At 42.8% G+C, this 21,323-nt stretch overlaps 1 protein-coding gene across 3 annotated transcripts in view; it reads left to right on the top strand.

The window, feature by feature from the left end:
* SCML2 (Scm polycomb group protein like 2) overlaps nt 1-21,323 on the top strand; it is a 171,697-nt gene extending 150,374 nt beyond the window's left edge. For all 3 annotated transcript variants that reach the window (XM_088449526.1, XM_088449524.1, XM_088449525.1), the window contains 2 exons: nt 3,767-3,930; nt 18,238-21,323. In XM_088449526.1, coding sequence (XP_088305652.1) covers nt 3,767-3,930; nt 18,238-18,363 — 290 coding nt within the window. In that variant the 3' untranslated portion in view covers nt 18,364-21,323. The remainder of the gene's footprint in view (nt 1-3,766; nt 3,931-18,237) is intronic.

The raw sequence follows: 21,323 nt of genomic DNA, 5'->3' as shown, positions 1-21,323 counted from the left end.
CCCGGCGTCGGGGAAATGACAGGCGTCTAGATATAGATTCCGGCAGCCGGCTTCCCGATTGTATACCCTCAGTGAGGAACTGGTTATTATTCTACTCTCTTTCTGGTTCAGAAGCCGAATGGGTCTCATCGGCTTATCCTCAACCTCAGATCCTTGACCAACCTCAGGGTACTCAGGTTCAGGATGGAAAACCTACACTCCATCATCCTAGCTTTGGAGCCTGGGGATTTCATGGTATCTCTGGATATTCAGGATGGGTACCTATAGTGCCCTCACATCAGCGATATCTCCAGTTTGCTATACAGCAATACTTCCAATTTCAGGCTCTGCCCTTTGGACTATCCACAGCTCCATGGGTTTTTAATGTAATTATGGCTATCATGGTGGCCCACCTACGTGGTCTGGGTGTTCGACTGTTGCCATATCTGGACGACCTCCTGCTCCTAGCAGGATCCCCAGAAGTGCTTCACCGCCATCTGCAGTTAACCATTGCTTTTCTGCACAAGTACGGATGGTTATTCAACAGGAAAAAGTCCTCCCTGAATCCCTCACAGAGAATGATTCATCTGGGAGTCTTACTGGATTCTCAGGACCAGAGAATCTTTCTGACGACAGACAAGATCTCCACACTTCAACTACGAGTGCGCAGATGTCTCCACAGTCGCCGAGTGTCGATCCACTCAGCAATGCAGGTTCTGGGATCCATGGTATCCACCTTCGACATGGTGGAATAGGCTGATCCTCTCCAGGTGGAACGGGTTACCCCATTGGATCAAAGCTCAGACATGTGTGCTCTCTCCAGAGGTGCGTCTGTCTCTATTTTGGTGGCTACAGACATCTCATCTATCCAATGGTCGCCCCTTTTGGATCCCGGCCTGGGTAATCCTAACAACGGACGCCAGTCTCCGGGGGGATGGGCTGCAGTGACCGGTCCGCACTCCTTTTAGGACCGTTGGACATCGGTCGAACCAACCCTGCCAATCAACATATTGGAACTTCGAGCAGTCTACAGGGCCCTCAACCTCGCCCAGCACATACTTCACGGAAAACCTGTACAGGTTCAGTCTGACATTGCCACAGAAGTGGCTTACATCGACCACCAAGGAGACACTTGAAGTCGGGCAGCAATGACAATAGTGTCACGCATTCTGACATGGGCCGAGGGTCACCTCCTGGCCATCTCTGCAGTTTTCCTTCCGGGAGTTCTCAATTGGGAAGCAGACTTCCTCAGCCGACGTGCATCCCAGGGAATGGTCACTTCTCCAAGAGGTGTTTTAACTTCTAGTGCACAGATGGGGCATCTCAGAGGTGGACCTCATGGCCTCCCGACACAATCACAATCTGCTAGTGTATGGGTCCAGGACATGATGCCGAGGTAACCTTGGTAGATGCACCAGTGAAGTAGACCTTCCAGTTTCCGTACCTATTCCCTCCAGTTCCCCTTCCTCGAGTTCTTCGGAAGTTCAAACAAGACTGAGGCATTGTCCTGCTAGTGACTCCAGCTTGGCCCAGACGTCACTGGTACTCAGATCTTCAGAGTGTCTCCATCGACACTCCGTTCCTGTTGTCTCAACGTCTGGACCTGTTCAAAGTCCTTGCCTTTACCTGGACCTGGGTCATCTGTCTTTGACGGCGTGGCTCTTGAGACATCCCTCCTAAGGTCAAAAGGATTCTCTAGCTCTGTTACTGCTCATTCTACTTGGTCTGTGGGCCCCTCGTGGGTGGCTTGCCATGGTGCCTCAGCTGTTCAGCTTTGTAAGGCGGCCACGTGGTCTTCCATTCAGACCTTTCTAAGGTTCTATGCATTTTATACTTTAGTCTCTCAGGATGCTTCCTTTGGGCGCAGGATTCTTCTCTCAGCGCAGGAGCGTCCCCACCCTTAAAATGACTGCTTTGGAATGTCCCCACGGTCTCCCTGTGGAGCCTATGGACTCTGAAGAAGAAAATTAGTTATTCGCAGAGGAACTTAATTTTCTCTGAAACCACAACGACAATAGCGAGCTGTGTCTGCTTATACTGGTTTTTGGTGACTTTGAAAAATGTATATGGAAGCAAACATCATAGTCCAGCCTATCATTACTTTACTCCAATCCCTTCATTCATTTACATACGTCTGTCTCCTAATATACTGGCCAGTTTAGCATCATTTGTCTTAAAAGGAGGTGAGGACATCAAGACTGTTTATTACTTGTGTTAATATAGGTGATTATATTAGGCCACACGCCTACTGACGTTATGTTGGCGTTCTTGGAAGCTAGTAAAAAGCAAACTCATTTGGCATGTGTAGATTACTTTTACATATTACTTGCTGCCTGTAGGCTTCCCAAATTCAGTTACCCACAGTAAGCACAAAAATAGTACATGATGCTGTCTGAGAACTGGAACGCAGAGGGAAAGCTATAGTAACACCAGCAAACTGATACATGGTTTTGGCAATAGAAACCGTATTACATACATTTTACTAGGTTTACAAATAGCTAGTAAAAGGCAAGTAATGAATGTTGGAGGGTTTGACTCTATATTGCTTTAGCACACCTAGAAATACTATATGATAATTAAGCAGATTTGTCTCTAAATAAGCTGCAAGAAAGTACAACTGAAAGATGTAAGTTTGCATCAAGGTAAAAGTATACATACAAATTTCTGTCATCGGCACTATGGACCAGTTGGAGAACTCCAGACATGTTACAGGGAAAAAAGGCACCGTCTTTGCCAGTAATTTGTCTCCCTAAAGGCACTGAGAAATTATCCTGCGCCTCAAAATGAAGGGGTATGTTTTCTCCGATATCTGTCGTGGTCCTCCATTTCCTACTACAAAAGCTGCTAAATGGTCGGATTTACTGGATCACGAAGCAGCCTGGAGCATGGTCCCGATGGCTAATGCCGTCTTGCTTTGCTTCTAACCATCCGCTTTTTGGGTAGCAAGAGAATGGTAAATACCTACAGAGTGAGTTAAGGTGGTGATTATATATGCCCCAAAATCTTGCCTTTCCAGTTAGGTGTATAAAAGTAGACACCCTTGTGAGCCTCATCTTCACTTGCCAAAGAATAACACCTACCCACCCAAATCATCCTGTTTTGCAGATCTAGATTTTATGCCACCACTTTTGCATGTAAATGTATTTGCTTACCCGCAGAAGCTGGTGGATTTGCACAAATGTAGGCAAGTGACCTCACAGACCATCACTAGTCCATGATTGTAAATAATCCGCACTGTGCATGTAAATCGCTATCTGTCCACTTGTCATAAAAACACAGACCTGACCATTTCTTACATTAAAGTGTCTCTGAAAGAAGTGGTATCAATGGGCAAAACGTTTGAGGTATTGATTGACCCGAAGATCATATTGCCTACTACTGGCATCAGACAAATGTTTCATCATTGTGGATCCTTATTGGCATATGCTGGAATAGGTATTTTTGTTTTTACTTTTTCCCTAAGTCAATACAAGTATTAGACAAAAGGTTGACATTGATATAACGATCTCATTTAGAATAGCTATATTGATGCTGGAAAAAGACATTGGTGGTGTTTGGTTACCGGGTGTAGTTGCTATATTAACCAGGGAAGCAGCGTTTTATAGGAGGGTGTGCAGTAGGATGTGAGGGCAGGATCATAGTAATTATATCAGTAGTGAAAAAAAGCTGAAATTATTTACGGAAGTGTGCTATGTTGTACACTCTTATGAAATGAACATTGTTTTCAGAGTACAGTCTAGATTTTTTTTTTTTGTTTGTTTTTAATAGCCTAAATCTGTCTCTGCAGCTGCAAGTTCCACAACAGGACCTGAACTTAACTCCTGTGAACGGGAATCCTCAAGAACCCAGAGTAAAGATCCAGCCAGCTGGTCAGTGGATGATGTCATACACTTTGTAAAGGAAGCGGATCCTCAAACACTGGCCCCTCATGCAGAACTCTTCCGGAGACATGTAAGTGCATTTCTAGTAATTAGCCCACAGATGTTTCAACATAATGCTGCCCAGTCTCTGCCGAAGTCGTAAAGAGGACATACACTTAATTGGATGTGGTATGACATGTCGACATTCTGGATGTAGGCATGGTCTGAATGTCGACACTCCTCTTTTAGACTAGCTAACTCTAATTACAACCCTTAAGGTGCCTACACACTTGATGTGCTCACGATCTGACAATGTGTCCGATTTCCCCTTGAACGCTCCCCAGCAGCTCCCCAGCAGTCGTGGGCACAATTTGGTGTTAAAAACTGTCCAATGTGACAAACGATCTATTGTGCCTCCTAACTATTCCAGTGCATCGTGACTGAGATTGTCAGATCTGGTACAGCACGGCAGATCTGGAGATGCGATGTACGACCTGCGGGGAAGCGCATCGGCATCGTGATTGTGAGTGGACACTCATGGTTTGGGCATATTTTACACGATTTGTCATCATCGGGCAAATCGTGTAAAATATCGCTAAGTGTGTAGGCACCTTAACCCTAATTTCACGTTCATAATGTTGATATTGCAGTGTCCACATGTGGAATGTTAACACTGTGACTACAACCCTACTTAATTATATGCTTTCCCTTAATAGGGTGCATCTCATACAAGAATAGATGGAGAAAATCAAAAGCATTTAGTGTTCTGCATACAATATCAGGCACGTTTAATTTGCATACCTATTAGGGGAGGTGTATGATCATCTTCCACTGTAAGTATGATTCACTGTAACTGGAAATAAACAATATCACAAACATATTTTAGTAAAGCGAGATAATTGGAAAGAAAGGCCACCTTTTCAGTTTTACAATGAATCTCTACATTTAAATTAAGAGGCCCATACACCGTCAATTAGTTAAGCAAATTCTGCATTTTGCAGATTATTTTGCTAAAAAAAATCTAATATGTATGGGATTCACCGATTTAGACCAAAAAATCACCTTAATTGGTGAATCAGGTTCTCCAACATGTCAGATTTTGCAGACGAATTAGGGCTGTAGTTTGCCAGTGCATGGAAATGATCAGCTGTTTTGCAGACCATTTCACCGATAGAACAATTTTCATTACATGTGACTAGTAAACTGATGACCCTTTAAGATGATGTATAGGCAATTTAATGGTTTGCAGATCCGATCTTTGGATGAAAAAGATCTGCAAATCACTGTAAAATATTGCCAAATGCTTCCTTCCATCGTCAAAGCAAGAGACTGATGTTTTTGATTTGAACAAAGTAGCTGCTAGATCATGACAAAATAACGGGGGATGTTTTTTCTTTTTACATATTTTTGCAGTAAATGCACAGGCTATGCTCTCCTGTCATTTTCTACCTCTATTCGTAGATACATTGGGTGCCAATCAGAAGTTAACAATGGTTAGTGGCACTGACTGGTCCGATGTGAGCATGTTACGATTTCAACAGCTGCCGGCTACTGCTGCTGCACACACGCCACCTTACTGGCTGTCGGAATATGTAGCCAGAGATTGTGTTGCTTTTTTTCCGTCACTGTTGCTATAGTTTCTCCCTTCAGTAGGAGGGAGTACAACTAAGGAGTACCTCGGCCACAAGTGCCGCTGGAAAGTTTAGACCGACGCATGCACAAAATCACTGCAAGCTCTGATCACAGACACAGAAAGATAGTGCGATTCGCCGGAGAGGTGAGATAATGCTCTCCCTCTTCAGCAAAAGCTTTTTTTAATACATTTCATCAATATTTGGCCCTGTTTCGAGCCAAACATGAGCAAAGCAAGACCACCTTTAATGATCTTTAAAACACAAGGAGAATGCATCTCCCCAGGGCCGGCCAATATGTCTGTGAACAACGCAGTTCACAAACATATCGCGTCGGCTATGCAGCACAGCCAATGGCAGATATATCGGTGCATCTGGCTGTGTGTATAGGCGGTGCGCCGACCGCCCATACACTTGCTGCAGAGACTAACGTCACAACTGGGCGGGCAAATGTCGAGCAGCCGATTGGTAAGTGTGTATACTTGCCTAAATCCGCTGCTTGGTTGGCACGACGGCCATCAAGTCGACCTTATGTGTGCCCAACTTAAAGTAGATGGATGTGCATATCCATGTCATGGAGTTGGTGACACTGCTGCTGCTCTTGTATTGTAGCTTACTGTAAAGTGCCATCAGTTAGGACTCCTGCTGCATGGCGTATGCAGTTGTTACAATTCAAAGTAGCCTACTAGGTAAGCAGTACATTGACCATTTTACAGAAAGATCACGGTGTAAACTCAAGGGTAGGCACTAGGCAGTCACAAGTATTAAAGTAATTAGTAATGCAGTCTTTGGCAGGAGACCAGATTTCTGTGGGGCGAGGGGTGGTTGGGATTATGAGGCAATGAAAATTAATCAATGTGTGTTTTAATGTTTTTTTTGTTGTGGCACTAAACACTGAATCAATGTGTGTGGTTTTTTTTTTTCCCTTTTATCTGTCAGGGACAAAGTTTTTTTTTTTTTTGTTTTGTTTTTTTTTATTGATCCTTGGAGGGCCAATGTGTGTGTGATTTTTTTTTTTTCTTTTCCTTTTTATATTGTTTGTTCATTCCATTTATTATTATCATAGCTGATGGGCCCGGTTTCACCCAGGTAGACCTTTAGATATTTGTTTCCATTTCCATCTCACCACTCCAGTAACACATTAATCCTTCATTTCTATAGTAATGCATCACCTCCCTTACTGCTATAGTAAGACATTACCCTCCCTCACCTGTGTACTAACACATTCCACTCCCTCACCTCTGTAGTAACACATTTTCCACCCTCACCCATGTTGTAACACATTCGACATTCCCCTCTCTCTGTGTAGAAATACAATCCCTCCCTCACACCTGTAGTAATACATTACCCTCACACCTGTACTAGCTAATTCCCCTCCCTCACCTCTGTAGTAACACATTGCCCAGTTCACCTCTGTTGTAACACATTACCCCCGCTTACCTTATTAGTAACACTTTCCCTTCCCTCACCTCTGTAGTAACACATTCCCTTCCTTCACCTCTGTAGTAACACATTACCACTGCTTACATTCCTTCCCTCACACCTGTACTAACACATTACCCTCCCTCACCTGTGGCCTAAGAGCTATTGCGGAATCCGTGAAAACACCTTTTACCCCTATGCAGTGCTGTGTGCCTCATAAGCCACGTCAGGATCATACTGCTAGTGGAGGTTCCAGAGGTGGGGCTGCAGCACAGTCCAATATTCAAATAGAGGAGCCACATCAACTGCCAGTGATGTATGGGTGACAGTTGGTGTGGCTCCCCTATTTGAATATTGCACTGTGCTGCAGCCACGTTGAGTCAGTCAGTAGGCTCATTGCACAGGGGAAGGAAACATTGTAGGTAGAGAAAACATTCATCCCCTTACTAATCAAATTTTGAAAATTGCCTGCTTAGTGGGTGCTTATGTCATGGATGGCATATACTCCCCTATTTACATGTTTCTATGTTTCTAGGTCCAGGGGTTATGGCCAGGCATTGACGAGTCTCTCAGTCAAGACATTTGATTGATTTGATCGATATCTATCTATACATAGCCCTATATCACCCGGGTAGACCTTAGATATTTACTGTTTCCATTTCAATCTCACTACTCCAGTAACACATTAATCCTTCACCTCTGTTGTAATGCATCCCCTCCCTCATTGCAATAGTAAGACATTCCCCTCCCTTATCTATGTAGTAACACATTATCCTCACTCACCTCTGTGGTAAAACATGCCCCTCCCTCACCCGTGTTTCAACGCATTCGACATTCCCCTCCCTTACCTGTGTTGGAATACAATCCCACTCACGCCTGTAGTAATTTATACTCCTCCCTCACCTCTGGAGTAACATATTACCTTTGCTTGCTCCTGTAGTAATACATTCCCCTCCCTCACCCGTGTTGTAACACATTCCATTCCCTTACCCCACAGGACACATTTGACCTTCCCCTCCTTCACCTCTGTAGTCACACATTTCCCTCCCTCATCTCTGTAGTCACACATTCCCTTCACTCACCATTCAAACAGGGGAGCCACACCAACTGCCAGTGATGTTTGGCAGCACTTGGGATGACAGTTGGTGTTTGAATATTGAACTGTGCTACAGACACGATGAGACAGTCAGACAGGACACTGCACAGGGGAGGAAATATTTTAACCCTTTTCACCCCCTTATGAATCAAATTTAGAAAAATCCCTTCTTAGTGTGTACCTACGTCATGGCAAGGGATGCAACTGCTATGGTGCCCATAGCTGAGGGGACCCATCTTCCTTGTCAAAGTTACATGTATTATATAAATTATTCACCATTGGTTGTACAAAAAGACCCTTACAAACTTTTGCCATGGTACCTTCAAATACCTAGTTACACCTCTGTATATATAGATTGACATTGTAACATGTTGCTTAAATTAATGGAATCCTTGGGAGAAGAGAGGGTGGCAGCACTCCAAAATTTTGTGTCCAGGATGCTTGCAGACCTGCGGCCGGCCCTACATCTCGCCCAAAGTAACTTTAAAGCCGATCAATGGGACTTGCTGAGGATCTTGCCCAATATCTAAAAAAATAGCTTCATGTAATCGTTTTAGGCAGTAATGCATACATAATAAAGAGAGATGTACATTCCGTTACCTAAGATGAGATTTAAACATAAATATGTTTATACAGAAATCCAGTACGCGCCAAGATTAATCAGCTAGGCAGAATTGAGCTGTTAGCTGTGAAACTATGTTGCCTATTTACTGTGCTTGAGTAGACTGCTTAATTGAGTTAGGAGCTGGGTTAATGGGTCAGCAGAAGCCAATTTATTTTTTCCATTAATCTTTTTTTTTACTCTGTTACCCTTTTAATTATTAAATCATTTCTCAGGAATTTCACTAAGATTTCATATTAACTTTTTCTTTGTTTCCTTGCTTAATACTAGGTATTCAGAATATTCTGCTTCCATCATTTAAATGTATCAAAATTAGCGCCACATGGTGGCCTGGATGGGCTGGATGTAGGAAGCTAATAACGTAGCTCCTAGGCCCTAATATCCTACACACTATCCTGATCCCTGTACCCGGTCCCTGGCACTGACTCTTTCCCTCAACACTCACCACTACCTGCTCCAGGAGTCCTAAGGTCAATCTGGGTGCGCTGGCTGCTGTGCTGTGGGAGCTAAAGATCTCTCCCTGCAGCGTCTCCTCGTCTTGGGCACCATTTTGGATTCGGCCCCCGGTGTCTGAGGCTGCTCCTGGCTCCGGCGCTCGACTCCTCTCCTGTCCAGAGGGTGCCCTAGAGGGCTGGGGAGGTGAGGGACCCTCTCTCACTGCCTGCACAGTATCCTGCTTGCCGCTGCGGACCCGCGATTCCCGATCGCGGCAGCCATCTTGGATCCAGATCAGGCTGACTTGTGGCTCCTGTCTTCAGTGCTGGGTGCAGCACACTGCTGGTTAGTGTCCTGGGCGGCTAGGGGGGTGGCTGATCCTCTCCCTGGATCTCTGGGGACACTTGGAAAATACAGGTCCTCCTCCTCCTGAACCCAGCTGCTGGCTACCACCCTGCACTGCTCTCCACTGCCTGCTGTTCCCTGCGTCTGTCCCTGTGATCCAGTAATAATGGGAAAAAACTCCCAGCAGTCAGCTGCTGCGCGGCTGGAGAGGTTCTCCCGTTCTGGAACTGGCGGGGCTACAGGACCAAGCTCTTCAGGGACTCCGTCTCACTCTCAACCCTCCTCTCCGCCTGCTCCTGAGGATTCTCCTTCGGAGCCTGAGATCACTATGCATATTTTAATGCAGGTAATCACCTCTTCAGAGAAGACGCTGTCTGGCAAGATTTCTGAAATTCATGTGGAGCTTTCCCTTATCCATCATGATATGCAGACGATGCGAGAACGTGTTGGTGAGGCTGAGACTCGTATCTCCACATTAAAGGATATCACTGCTCCAGTGGCGGGACGGCTTACAACCTTGGAGTCCCAGATGGTGGCTTGTCGTACCAAAATCTCTGATATAGAGGGCCGACTTCGCAGAAATAACATCCGTTTTGTTGGTCTACCCGAGAAGTCGGAGGGTTCTCAACCGGAGTCGTTTCTGGAAAAATGGTTGGTAGACACCTTTGGCCGGGATGATTTCACTGCCCACTTTGCAGTAGAAAGAGCGCACCGTATTCCTGGTAGGGCTCTGCCTCCTGGCCCCCCCCCCCTCGCACATTAATTGCCAAGATCCTGCATTTCAAGGACAGAGATTCGATCCTTCGTTTGGCTCGTCTACGTGGTCCTTTGGAATATAATGGAAATCGGGTGGCAGTGTTCCCGGATTTTTCTATGGATGTCCAGAAGTCTAGGTCCCAATTTATACAGATTAAACGTCGCCTACGTGATCTGGGCCTCTCCTACGCTATGTTGTTTCCTGCCTGTCTGCGTGTGGTGGCTGATGGACGATCTCATTTCTTTGATTCCCCACGTGAAGCTTCGTCGTGGCTGGATCTTAGGGGCCGTGTAAAGATGCTCCTCCAGACTGACCTTGACTTGTTATTCCGTGAGCTGTGTTTGTTCTTTAGATAGTCTGATGATTATTAGATTTTAGTTGCTCTCCAAGTGGTAATGTTGTTGTGGTACCCATTTTATACTGTAATCTTAAGTGCTGGGTGCCGGGGAGGGCAATTCTTTTCTGGGCCTGGCCGATACTCCATCTTACGGCTGAGGTAAGAATTGGCCCTCCCTCTCTCTTACTCTTTATTATAACTAAATAAAATAAGGGGTTTATTGGGTATTTTGTTTCGGGGTTAGTAGTCAGTAGGTTAGGGATTTAGGTATATCTGGTTGGGGTGGATATACAAGGTGGGTTGCGGGTTTTTTCTTCAGGGTTATTATATGGGAATTTATTTTGTTTTTATTTTACGCCATTGCAATGTCATATTCTAAACTATTATGCTTTTATTTATTATATTTTCAGGTTCTACTGTTTTCTTTACTATGTAGTGCTGCCATGTCTCGCTGGTTGCCCCCAGCTGTGATGTCTCAGTTGTCTGATCTCCTCTTCTCTCTGGTGTGTGGCTATCCCCATGATGCCTTCTAGTTTAGGCTCCCCTCTCCAAATTCTCTCCTGGAATGTCCGGGGCCTCAATGACCGGGTCAAGCGCTCCTTAGTATTGACTCAGATGAAAAAGGCTCAGGCTGATATTATTTGTTTGATGGAAACACATTTAGTGGGTGGGAAAGTATTGGCTTTGCGTAAACCTTGGATAGGCTGGGCTTATCACTCCACACACTCGTCGTATTCCAGAGGTGTGTCAGTCCTTGTTCGTAGATCCCTAAGTTTTGTGCTGGATGAAGTTAGAGTTGACCCCTTGGGTAGATATGTCTTCATACGGGCATTTATTCACTCCTCCCCACTTCATATTCTTGCAGTTTATATTCCCCCTCCTTATACTAGTGAGGTCCTGAAAAAGTCTGCTGAGTTTATTTCTTTATCCCCCTGATACCCCGGTTATCTGTGTCGGGCATTTTAATAATGTGCTACACCCTGCCCTGGATAGGTGGCGTGAAAGTTTGAGTGTGTCTGGTCCCTCCCCTCATTCTTTTGCCAATTTAGTAGATGAGCTTGGGTTGGTGGATATTTGGCGGGTTCAGCATCCTCGCTTGGCCCAGTACTCTTGCTTTTCAGCCTCTCGTCATTCCTTTTCTAGGATTGATCTTGCTCTGATATCCGGGAGGCTGGTCCCACAGGTTGTGGAGGTGGAGTACCGGTCCTGTGGTGTGTCAGATCATGCACCTTTAATACTGACTATTGATGTTGCTGCTCCACGAGGTCACTCTTTTTGGAAATGTAATCCTTTCTGGCTTACATTAATGTGTGCGGGCTCGGAATTGGAATTCCAATGGGCTAATTTTTACGCTGAGAATGCTGGTTCTGTTTCCTTTGACATTTTGTGGGATGCCTTTAAGGCCGTCTTGCGTGGTTCTTTAATTTCTAGGGTGATAAATATTAAAACTTTTCATAAGAAAAAGAAGACCGAGCTGGAAAATCGTTGTACTTTGATGGAACAGAGATATCTGTCCTTGGGTTCTATTACTGCTAGATCCTCCTATATGGAGGCCGCTAAACTTTTATCTGATTTCCTCTTAGATAAATCCAGAAGACGTCTGCTATTTGTTAGGCATAGTTATTATTCAGATTCGGATAAATCTGGGGCTTTCCTGGCGTATCTTTCTAGAGAGGTCCGACCCACCACAGTCGTAGCTCAAATTCGGGACTCCTTAGGTAATTTGCACTCCTCTACACCTGCTATTACGAAGGTGTTTTACGAGTATTTTGCTAGTCTTTATTGTTTCCAGGCCCACTATACTTTAGATTAATTATTTGAATATTTGGGACACATATCCCTCCCATCCATTTCCCAGGACAGCAGAGCATTTCTTGACTCCCCATTTACTGTAGAGGAAGTTGGGGTTGCTGTTTCTTCATTTCCGGGAGGTAAGGCCCCAGGGGTGGATGGGATTCCCATTGAGATTTATAAGAAACATGCCCTTTTCTTTTTTCCCAGGCTTCTTGACCTTTTTAATGAACTTTGTGACCTAGGTGCTATTTGCTGTTCTATGTCAGAGGCCATTATTGTTATGATCCCTAAAACTGGCAAAGATCCCCTTGATCCTGGCTCTTATCGCCCGATCTCCCTCCTTTCTACAGATATTAAAATATTGGCTAAAATGCTTGCACTTAGGCTTAGTAAGGTAATTAGTGAGGTGGTGCATCCTGACCAGACTGGTTTTATGCCAGGGAAGTCTACCTCACAAAACCTTAGGAGATTATATTCGATTTTGCAGCTGGCGGACTCTGTGGATGACGGGGCAGTGGTGGTGTCCTTGGATGCCGCCAGGGCCTTTGATTCTGTAGAGTGGCACTATCTTTGGGAGATCCTGTTTCATTTTGGGTTGGGACCTAGATTTATAGCTTGTGTTAAATTACTATATTCTTCCCCTTTAGGGCGGATTTGTATTAATGGGTATGTTTCTCCTTCTTTACGCCTCTCTAGAGGTACTAGACAGGTCTGTCCTCTTTCCCCGACTCTCTTTGCCCTGGCCATCGAGCCTTTGGCATGTCTTATCAGAAGTCACCCCACAATACTGGGGATTCAGATACAGCAAAGGGTTGACAAGGTGGCTCTCTATGCAGATGACATGCTGTTATTCTTGTCTGATGCATCGGAGTCTTTGATCACCCTTCTCTCCGTGGTAATTCTTTTGGACGGTTTTCTGGACTACACATTAATTTAGACAAATCTTGCGTTCTTCCTGTTCATTGTCCTTCCACTCCTGTTGGTGCTGTGAATACTCCCTTGGAATGGACCTCCAGGTTTAAATATTTGGGAATTTGGGTAATGTCATCTATGTCGGACTTTGTCCCACTTAATGTCCAGCCACAAATTGACCTCTTGAAATCCAAGCTGCACGTCTGGAATAAACTTCCCTTGACTGTTACAGGTCGGGTGAATTTGGTAAAAATGATTGTTCTCCCCAAATTTTTATATGTTTTTCAGCAGGCCCCTGTTTACAACTCTCCTCATATATTTAGACTGATAGTTATATCTCCTCTTTAGTTTGGGCAGAAAAACGTCCTCGAATAAAAATTAAGACCCTATGTAGACCTAGAGCGTTGGGTGGCCTAGCATTGCCGAATTTCCGTCTTTATTATTTGGCCTCACAATTGGTTCATCTACGGGGGTGGGTTTAGGGTGAAGAGAGCCAGGATTTGCCTACCTTATTGGTACATGCTGTTTCTAGAAGATGTTCCCCTTTGCAATTATTACTTGATGACAGGTGCCCTACGGGGGGAGTTCCATTGGTCACACAGGCTCATAAACTGTGGAAACAGGCCCGTGCTTTAGTGGGTGTAGAAGTTATTGATCCTGATTTATCTTTATGGCATTCTTCTGCTCTTGGAGACCTGGCCCTATTAGATTGTAGCTCTTTGTGGTCCAGGAGGGGGGTTTTCTCCCTCGGACAGTTATATAGTGATGGGGTCTTAAAAACTTTTGACACTGTTAGGACTGAATTTGGGGTCCCGAATTCTATGTTTTTCCGATACTTTCAGCTTCGACATGCCTTATCTGTCCAGTTTTCTTCTGGCCCTCCGCAACTTGCTCCTGATCCAGTTAGGGCTGTGCTGCAAGCGACTAGAGGTAAGAGATTGATTTCTCGACTTTATTCCTACCTCCTAACCGTTAATTCTGATGACACCCTAGCACCACTTAGACTTAAATGGGTGGATGATTTGGGTCCATTAGATGATGAAGAGTGGTCTCTAATGTTGAATAATCCTGTGTCTGCCACCTCTGCAGTGCGATTTCAACAGATACAATTTTTTTTCATTACACAGGGTGTATCTTACCCCCTTATTATTGAGTAGATTTGGATCTGGAGCTTCTGATTGGTGTCCTAAATGCTCTACTCCCCAGTGCTCATTTTGGCATCTCCTCTGGGAGTGCTCTGCTGTCCAGGTGTTTTGATCCCAAGTCACTGTGTCACCAACACGGAACATGGTATCCCCATTTTGTTCCCTAAAATGTGTATTTTTGGATTGGGTCTTGTGGACAGGGCTAATCGTTTGACGGTCCAGTATGTGATTAACGCAATGACTCAGGTTTGTATTGCCCGTACGTGGATGGCATCTAGGGGCCCTACTTTTGCTGAATGGTGTGGGTTGATGAATGAAGTGGTGGGGCATGAATGTTTTTTTTATATACTAAGCGTAACTGTATTCTCAAAAATGAGCGTATTTGGGCCCATGGATCTCATCTTCCCATTATGTTACTGGAGGTGGGGGGATTTCAGATGCTGATGGGTTAGCGACCAGCGAGACGGCACAATAATGTCTTGATATTCTGAGGTTTTTTTTGTTTATGACTTCTCTACTACATTGAATAGCTGAGATTTCTTCTGTGCAGATATTTTGTTCTGTATTACTTTTATATCGATTTGACTGTGCATTGGTATTAATGAGACTATAAGTAAATGGCTGTTTATTGTGTTTTTTTTTTTTTTTTTAAATTATTATTATTTATTTATTTTTGGGGGGTTTCATAGGGGTGGGGGATTGTGTTTCTTGTATTGAGTTTTTGATGTGAAAAAAGCTTTATAAAGAAACTCAATTTAAAAAAAAAAAAAAATAGCGCCACATGTCAATAACATTTAGCAATCTACATATTGCAAGTGTAATATATTCACACTAGTATTTCGGGCCCATTATTTGCTGGGTCTGCCTCATATCGATCTCCCCTCTGTCTCATCTCTGTCGCCTCTCCCCTGTCTCATTCTCATCTCTGTTCCTGTGTCTCTGATCTGTCCCTCTTGTCTCCCTCAGTTGGCGGATTTGCTGGCTGTAGGCGCATACAGGTGTCTTTCCCCACCTTCCCATCTTTGTACTTTCCCTCCTTGCCTTGTGTTTGTCTCTTCTCCATCTGTCTCCCCTCTCTTCTGTAGCCTTCCTGCACCCTGTCTCTGTCATCTATCCACCCTTCCACCGCCAGCTCCAGGTGCTGACGGGACTCGGAGAACAGTCCTGTAAATCCATACGGCGCTGGGGGTAGAAGAGAGGCTGCGTCTGTCAGGCAACTGGTGAGGGTCGAAGAGGCAGAAGGGGGGTCTCCCTCCAACTTCTTATTGCACAGCTTCTAGATTCACACATCAGCTGCTTATTTTATTGATGATGTCCAAACTTCTTTATGAGATCTGTAGCTTTGTGTGATGTCAAAAAAGTTGAACCTTCTCTTTAAATAATCTATGTTGCTATATATTGAGAATATTGTCTGTCAAATACATTAAAAAATGTGTAAGTAGTAAAAGTATTCAGCAAGATTTTCATCCAGCTGAATCCAAATCCTAATTTCCCAGTGGTTTTCCTGCTCGGGGCACTACTTACATGAGCTCAAACTGAATAGAGCATTTTATCATCTAAGTCGTTCCTGCTTTTTTTTCCAACATGCTATTAAAATATCAATGAAATTAATTGCTTCTTAACAGGGTTTTATTATAATTTCTAAATTATATTCATTAAGGGGAGTGGTAAGTATATAAGCCAAAGTCCTTTTGCAGATATAAGTAATTTAATGGCTGACTACATTGGTCTAAAGGTGCCCACACACATAACGATATTTTACACGATCTGGCCGACTCCAACGCATTGGAACGACAGATCATGTAAAATATGGGCAAATCGTGAGTAAATCGTGAGTCCCCACTCACGATCACGATGCGATGCGTGTCCCCGCTGGTCGCACATCACATAGTCAGATCTGCCGTGCAGTAGGGCATATCTGACAATCTAGGACGCGATGCACTGTTAAAAGTCTGGATGTAGGAGAGATCGTATGAAGATTGGACACCAAATCCTGGGCAAAACTGCCGGGGAGAGTTTCGAGGGAAATCGTACACATCAGCTGATCGTGAGCACATTGCTATGTGTGTGGGCACCATTACACCCCTTCACCTGGCTAATTACAAATTAAGTTAGTATTAAATTGTACATTTTGGTATATTTTAAAAGGTTAGTGTTACATAAAAAAAAAAATAGCAACTACCATTCGTCATTGGGTAGATGCACTCTTACAATACGTTACAGGGATGGAAGATCTACAGTGTCTACAGACATGGCCAAAAGTTTTGAGAATGATACGAGTATTGGTTTTCACATAGTTTGCTGCTTCAGTGTTTTTCGACCTTTTGTCAGATGTTACTATGGTATACTGAAGTAAAATTACAAGCATTTCATAAGTGTCAAAGGCTTTTATTGACAATTACATTAAGTTTATGCAAAGAGCCAATATTTGCAGTGTTGACATTTCTTTTTCAAGACCTCTGCAATTCGCTTTGGCATGCTGTCAATCAACTTCTGGGCCACATACAGACTGACTGGCCGCCCAGGAAAGGTGAGCGCTACCATCAGTCCTGTGTCATGCCAACAGTAAAGCATCCTGAGACCATTCATGTGTGGGGTTGCTTCTCAGCCAAGGGAGTGGGATCACTCACAATTTTGCCTAAGAACACAGCCATGAATAAAGAGTGGTACCAAAACATCCTCCAAGAGTAACTTCTCCCAACCATCCAAGAACAGTTTGGTGACGAACAATGCCTTCTCCAGCATGATGGAGCACCTTGCCATAAGGCAAAAGTGATAACTAAGTGGCTCGGGGAACAAAACATCGAAATTTTGGGTCCATGGCCAGGAAACTCCCCCAGACCTTAAACCCATTGAGAACTTGTGGTCAATCCTCAAGAGATGGGTGGACAAACAATAACCCACAAATTCTGACAAACTCCAAGCATTGATTAGGCAAGAATGGGTGGCCATGGGTCTTGAAAAAGAAGGGTCAACACTGTAAATATTGACTCTTTGCATAAACTTAATGTAATTGTTAATAAAAGCCTTTGAAACTTATTAAATGTTTGTAATTTTACTTCAGTATACCATAGTAACATCTGACAAAAAGATCGAAAAAAAAACACTGAAGCAGCAAACTTTGTGAAAACCAATACTTCGACTTCAAATGGTCAACATGGACTAAGGTCAACACAGAAAATGTTGACACATGATTTTTAGGGGTTAATCACTAGGGGGAGGGTTATGGTGAAAAAAAAACATGTAGAAAATTTGACCCTGTCGACCTTAGTCCATGTCGACCATTTAACTGTCAATGTTTTGTTCCTGTCAACCTATAGCCTGTCTAACATGTGGTGGTGATCTTTTGGCCATCTATCTAAATTGTGTAGATCTTTCAATCCACACTCCTTCAATACGATGTGTCTAATGACTCTTCCCTGACAGCTTAGATTTTCTTCTGTAGGGATCCCACACCCACAGCATATAACTTCCTGTTCAAAGTTCTATATGCTTATTCTCCCCCTAAACACACACACCCACACACACACATACCACCACCATGTAGTCAGTCTCTTAAAAGTGACTCTGATGACCCCGCCAATGTATAATTATGTCCCAGGTCACTGAGGTGGATGGCTAGAAGAATAGTCCTGTTACCAATAGTGTTGCTTTACATACTGTAAATAACATTAGTTGTTGTTTTTTTTAATCTGTAACAATTAGCTGTTTTAATTTTTAATGAAGAATAAAGTGTTGTCAAGTTTAAAAGTGACGGTTATGATCACTTCCAGTCTGCAAATAGCAAAATTCTAGTATTGATATGTCTCTTCACGTTTCACATTGAAAGGTACAAATGAGAACTCTTACTCTGTTTTGGTTCTAGTAACTAAGTATAGTGACTTTGTGTGTTCTCTCTTCAGGAGATTGATGGATCTGCATTTTTGTTACTTCGGAGTGATATGATAATGAAATACATGGGGCTAAAACTGGGACCAGCCCTAAAACTATGCTATCACATTGACAGACTGAAACAAGGGAAGTACTGAGTAACCAGGCACAAGTGACATTGTTTTTCGTTCATTGAATTTACCTCAGAGTTCACTCTACCGATCATGCCTTCTACACGGAAGCTTCCAATTACTGCAAAATACCTCCTGCGTAATGTAAGACAGACACTAAGTATTTCTTCCTTCAAACTTCAGTATGCCTTTGTCGATCATATTATTTTGGTGCTTGTAGATTGCAAAGAAGAAGCAGCTCTGTATTTGTGAGTACAAAATGATGCAAAGCCATTTGCTGACCGACTTTATTTTGTTCTAACCAAAATGCTAATTTCCAAGGTGGCATGCGCTGAAGAAAGGGAAAGAAGCAGAAAAGAAGAGGACACAGCTCTTCCGTGTGATATTAGAAGAGGTATATCTTGCCTTTGATAGATTTCCAGATTTAAGCAAGGTGACATTTACTGTAAAAGGCATAATGGTGTTGATTTGTTTTATCTTCATAATTTGCAATAAGAGGTATTTATTTTTGTGATGGCTCTGCATTCCCATAGTAGCCCTCAAAGGTTTAAATGTTCATTGCGATGTGTGGGTGCAGCATTAGAAAACTAGTGAAGCAATAGTCTTCTTCATTAATTACTTTTTATCGACTGGGGATCCTCAACCGTCCTTTTTGTTGCGAGGTAAACATGTTTATTTTTGGTTTTTTTTAAAGCTTAATGTATATAATAAGTGTTTGCCATGGTCATTCCTTTACGGCAACTAGTGTGGCACCAACCTTTGGACTATTTCCTTATATTGTTAAAGGGGACCTGTTAATCTATAGGCCATAGCTTCCAATCATATTCTAGCTATAATTTTCTAGAATTTACTAGATAACTGATAGCTGGAATCTGGTTGGTTGTTATGTGCAAAGCCTCCACTTGTCCTCTTTAGAAAGTTTGATAAACATTTCCTTAAGGGACCGTCTGGTGAACCTTAAATTAAATTTTGTAATTGCCTCTTAATTCCCCTCCTGAGTAATGCTGACCAGACAGGCTGTCATTTTCTTGGTAAGTTTGGCCCATTATCTCACAGTTTGTGCGGATAACAAAGGCCGGAACCATCTACGTCTATTAGTTATTTGTTAGCAAAAGCTTATTTATATTACATGCCACCAGCAAATGCGCAGTGAATGGGAAAACCACGAAAAGGCAACAGAAAATATGAATTTGTGGATGAAAGTGCTGGCAATAGATATGTAAGATTTAATTTCTATACAGAAGGTACTAATGCATGAAGATCTGAATGCAGATATGTGTACCTGACTTCTCTCCTGCCTCTAGCTGAACAAAAAATAAATCCACATTGATAGCTCCTGCTTACTATAGATCCTCTTTCATGGACTAGAAATCAAATTATATGAATACTCCTTCCCTTGTTTTATGAAAGACAACCAATCACTGCATTGCCTGTGGGAGGAGTTTGGCTGACATGGATTAAGAATTAAATTGCCACTTAATGTCATGGTTGATTTTTTGTTAATTAACCGTGTCAATATTATAGAGCAAATGATTCTGTATAACATATTCTACATTATAATCAATAAGGGAAAATAATGTATTTTTTGGCTTTTACATCTGTCTTACTAAAAAAAAGCTAAAACAGATCTTTTTGTGTTTGTTGCTTTTGGACAATGTGCATGTTGACTTTTTATTTTGATGCTTGCATAATATACTGCTTTATGTGGGAGGTTTTCTTTTTTTTTTTTTGCAGTCATCACATTTCCAGCACCTAAATATCTGCTGGGTTGTTTTATTGCAAGATCAGTAGCAATATCTGTGCAATCCGCATTCCAAGAAATACATGCTGTAAGACGTCTGATCCTAGTCAACTATTCTTTGTTCTATGCAATATGCAAAGGTGTCACATGCATGCAGGATATAAATGGTGTATTTTGTGCTCCTGAGCAAAAAGGTACATTTTTCATCTTGGTAGCTTTATATAATTCTAATTTGGAGCTTTAAATCAATTATGATCAAGAAGAAAACTATCTGCAAGTGACAAGGGTGTTTAATGTTTGTGCTGCTGCCAGTAAGTTTATGCATTAGGGACAAGAATGCGCGCTGCATTTAGATATGAGTGGATGTACTGTAATATTGCAACGGGGACAGACTTATTTCTTTTATGAGGTTGCAGCACTAAATTTATTTTTTATTGAATTTCTTATAACCTTTTGTATATGTACATATAATCATATAAATGTATATGTAAAAAAATGTATTTTCTGCAAACTGAAAGGAAAGGAATTTAGTTACAGTATTTCTCAGGTTCCAACAGTTGTGTATTTCTAAATTGTACTCTTTGCTCTGTTTACAGACTCTGTCCTGAAACACACACAATTATCAATGCATTTCTGATCGTTTTCTAGCTGTGATTAGCGTTAAGCTGCGAGCATTTATTGCTCATGCTGGAACTCTTAGCAGAGGAACAATAAAGGTGCATGATAGTGCAGATCAGTCTGGGCCCAGCTTAGGTAATGCTGACACACGGCTGGGAGAGAAGAACAGTGCAGCAGCACTAGAAAGATAGACTGAGTGCTTTTGCGCCACGGTAGCCCTTGCTATACATCTGTCATATATGTGCCAGTAATCTCTGTGCAAAGGACATTATAACTATTTGACACAACTTGTTTATGCAAAATACCTTTCTCATTATCTCAGTCTTGGGCGTAAATGTAATAGACTGCAGACATTGGCGAGTTCTGAGTGAGACTGTCAGATGTTTTACATTAGCAGCCATTTAAAAGGCAAAACCAGATTGATTTTGCCTTTTAAACAACTGGTACTTTAAATCATCGGACAGTCTCACACGGAACTCGCCGATGCCTGCAGTTCGCAGGCTATTACATATTTACCCCTTGGTATGTATAAAACACCACCTCATAAAATGTCACATGGGAAAAACACACAAGCTCTGTTTTTCCGTTCAGGTGTTACTTATCATGTTTAGCTTCATTTCAATTGGAT

This window comes from Taudactylus pleione, unplaced genomic scaffold, assembly GCF_031769625.1.
Source record: "Taudactylus pleione unplaced genomic scaffold, aTauple2 ptg000487l, whole genome shotgun sequence".
Taxonomy (NCBI): domain Eukaryota; kingdom Metazoa; phylum Chordata; class Amphibia; order Anura; family Myobatrachidae; genus Taudactylus; species Taudactylus pleione.
This window is presented reverse-complemented; position numbering and strand designations above follow the sequence as displayed.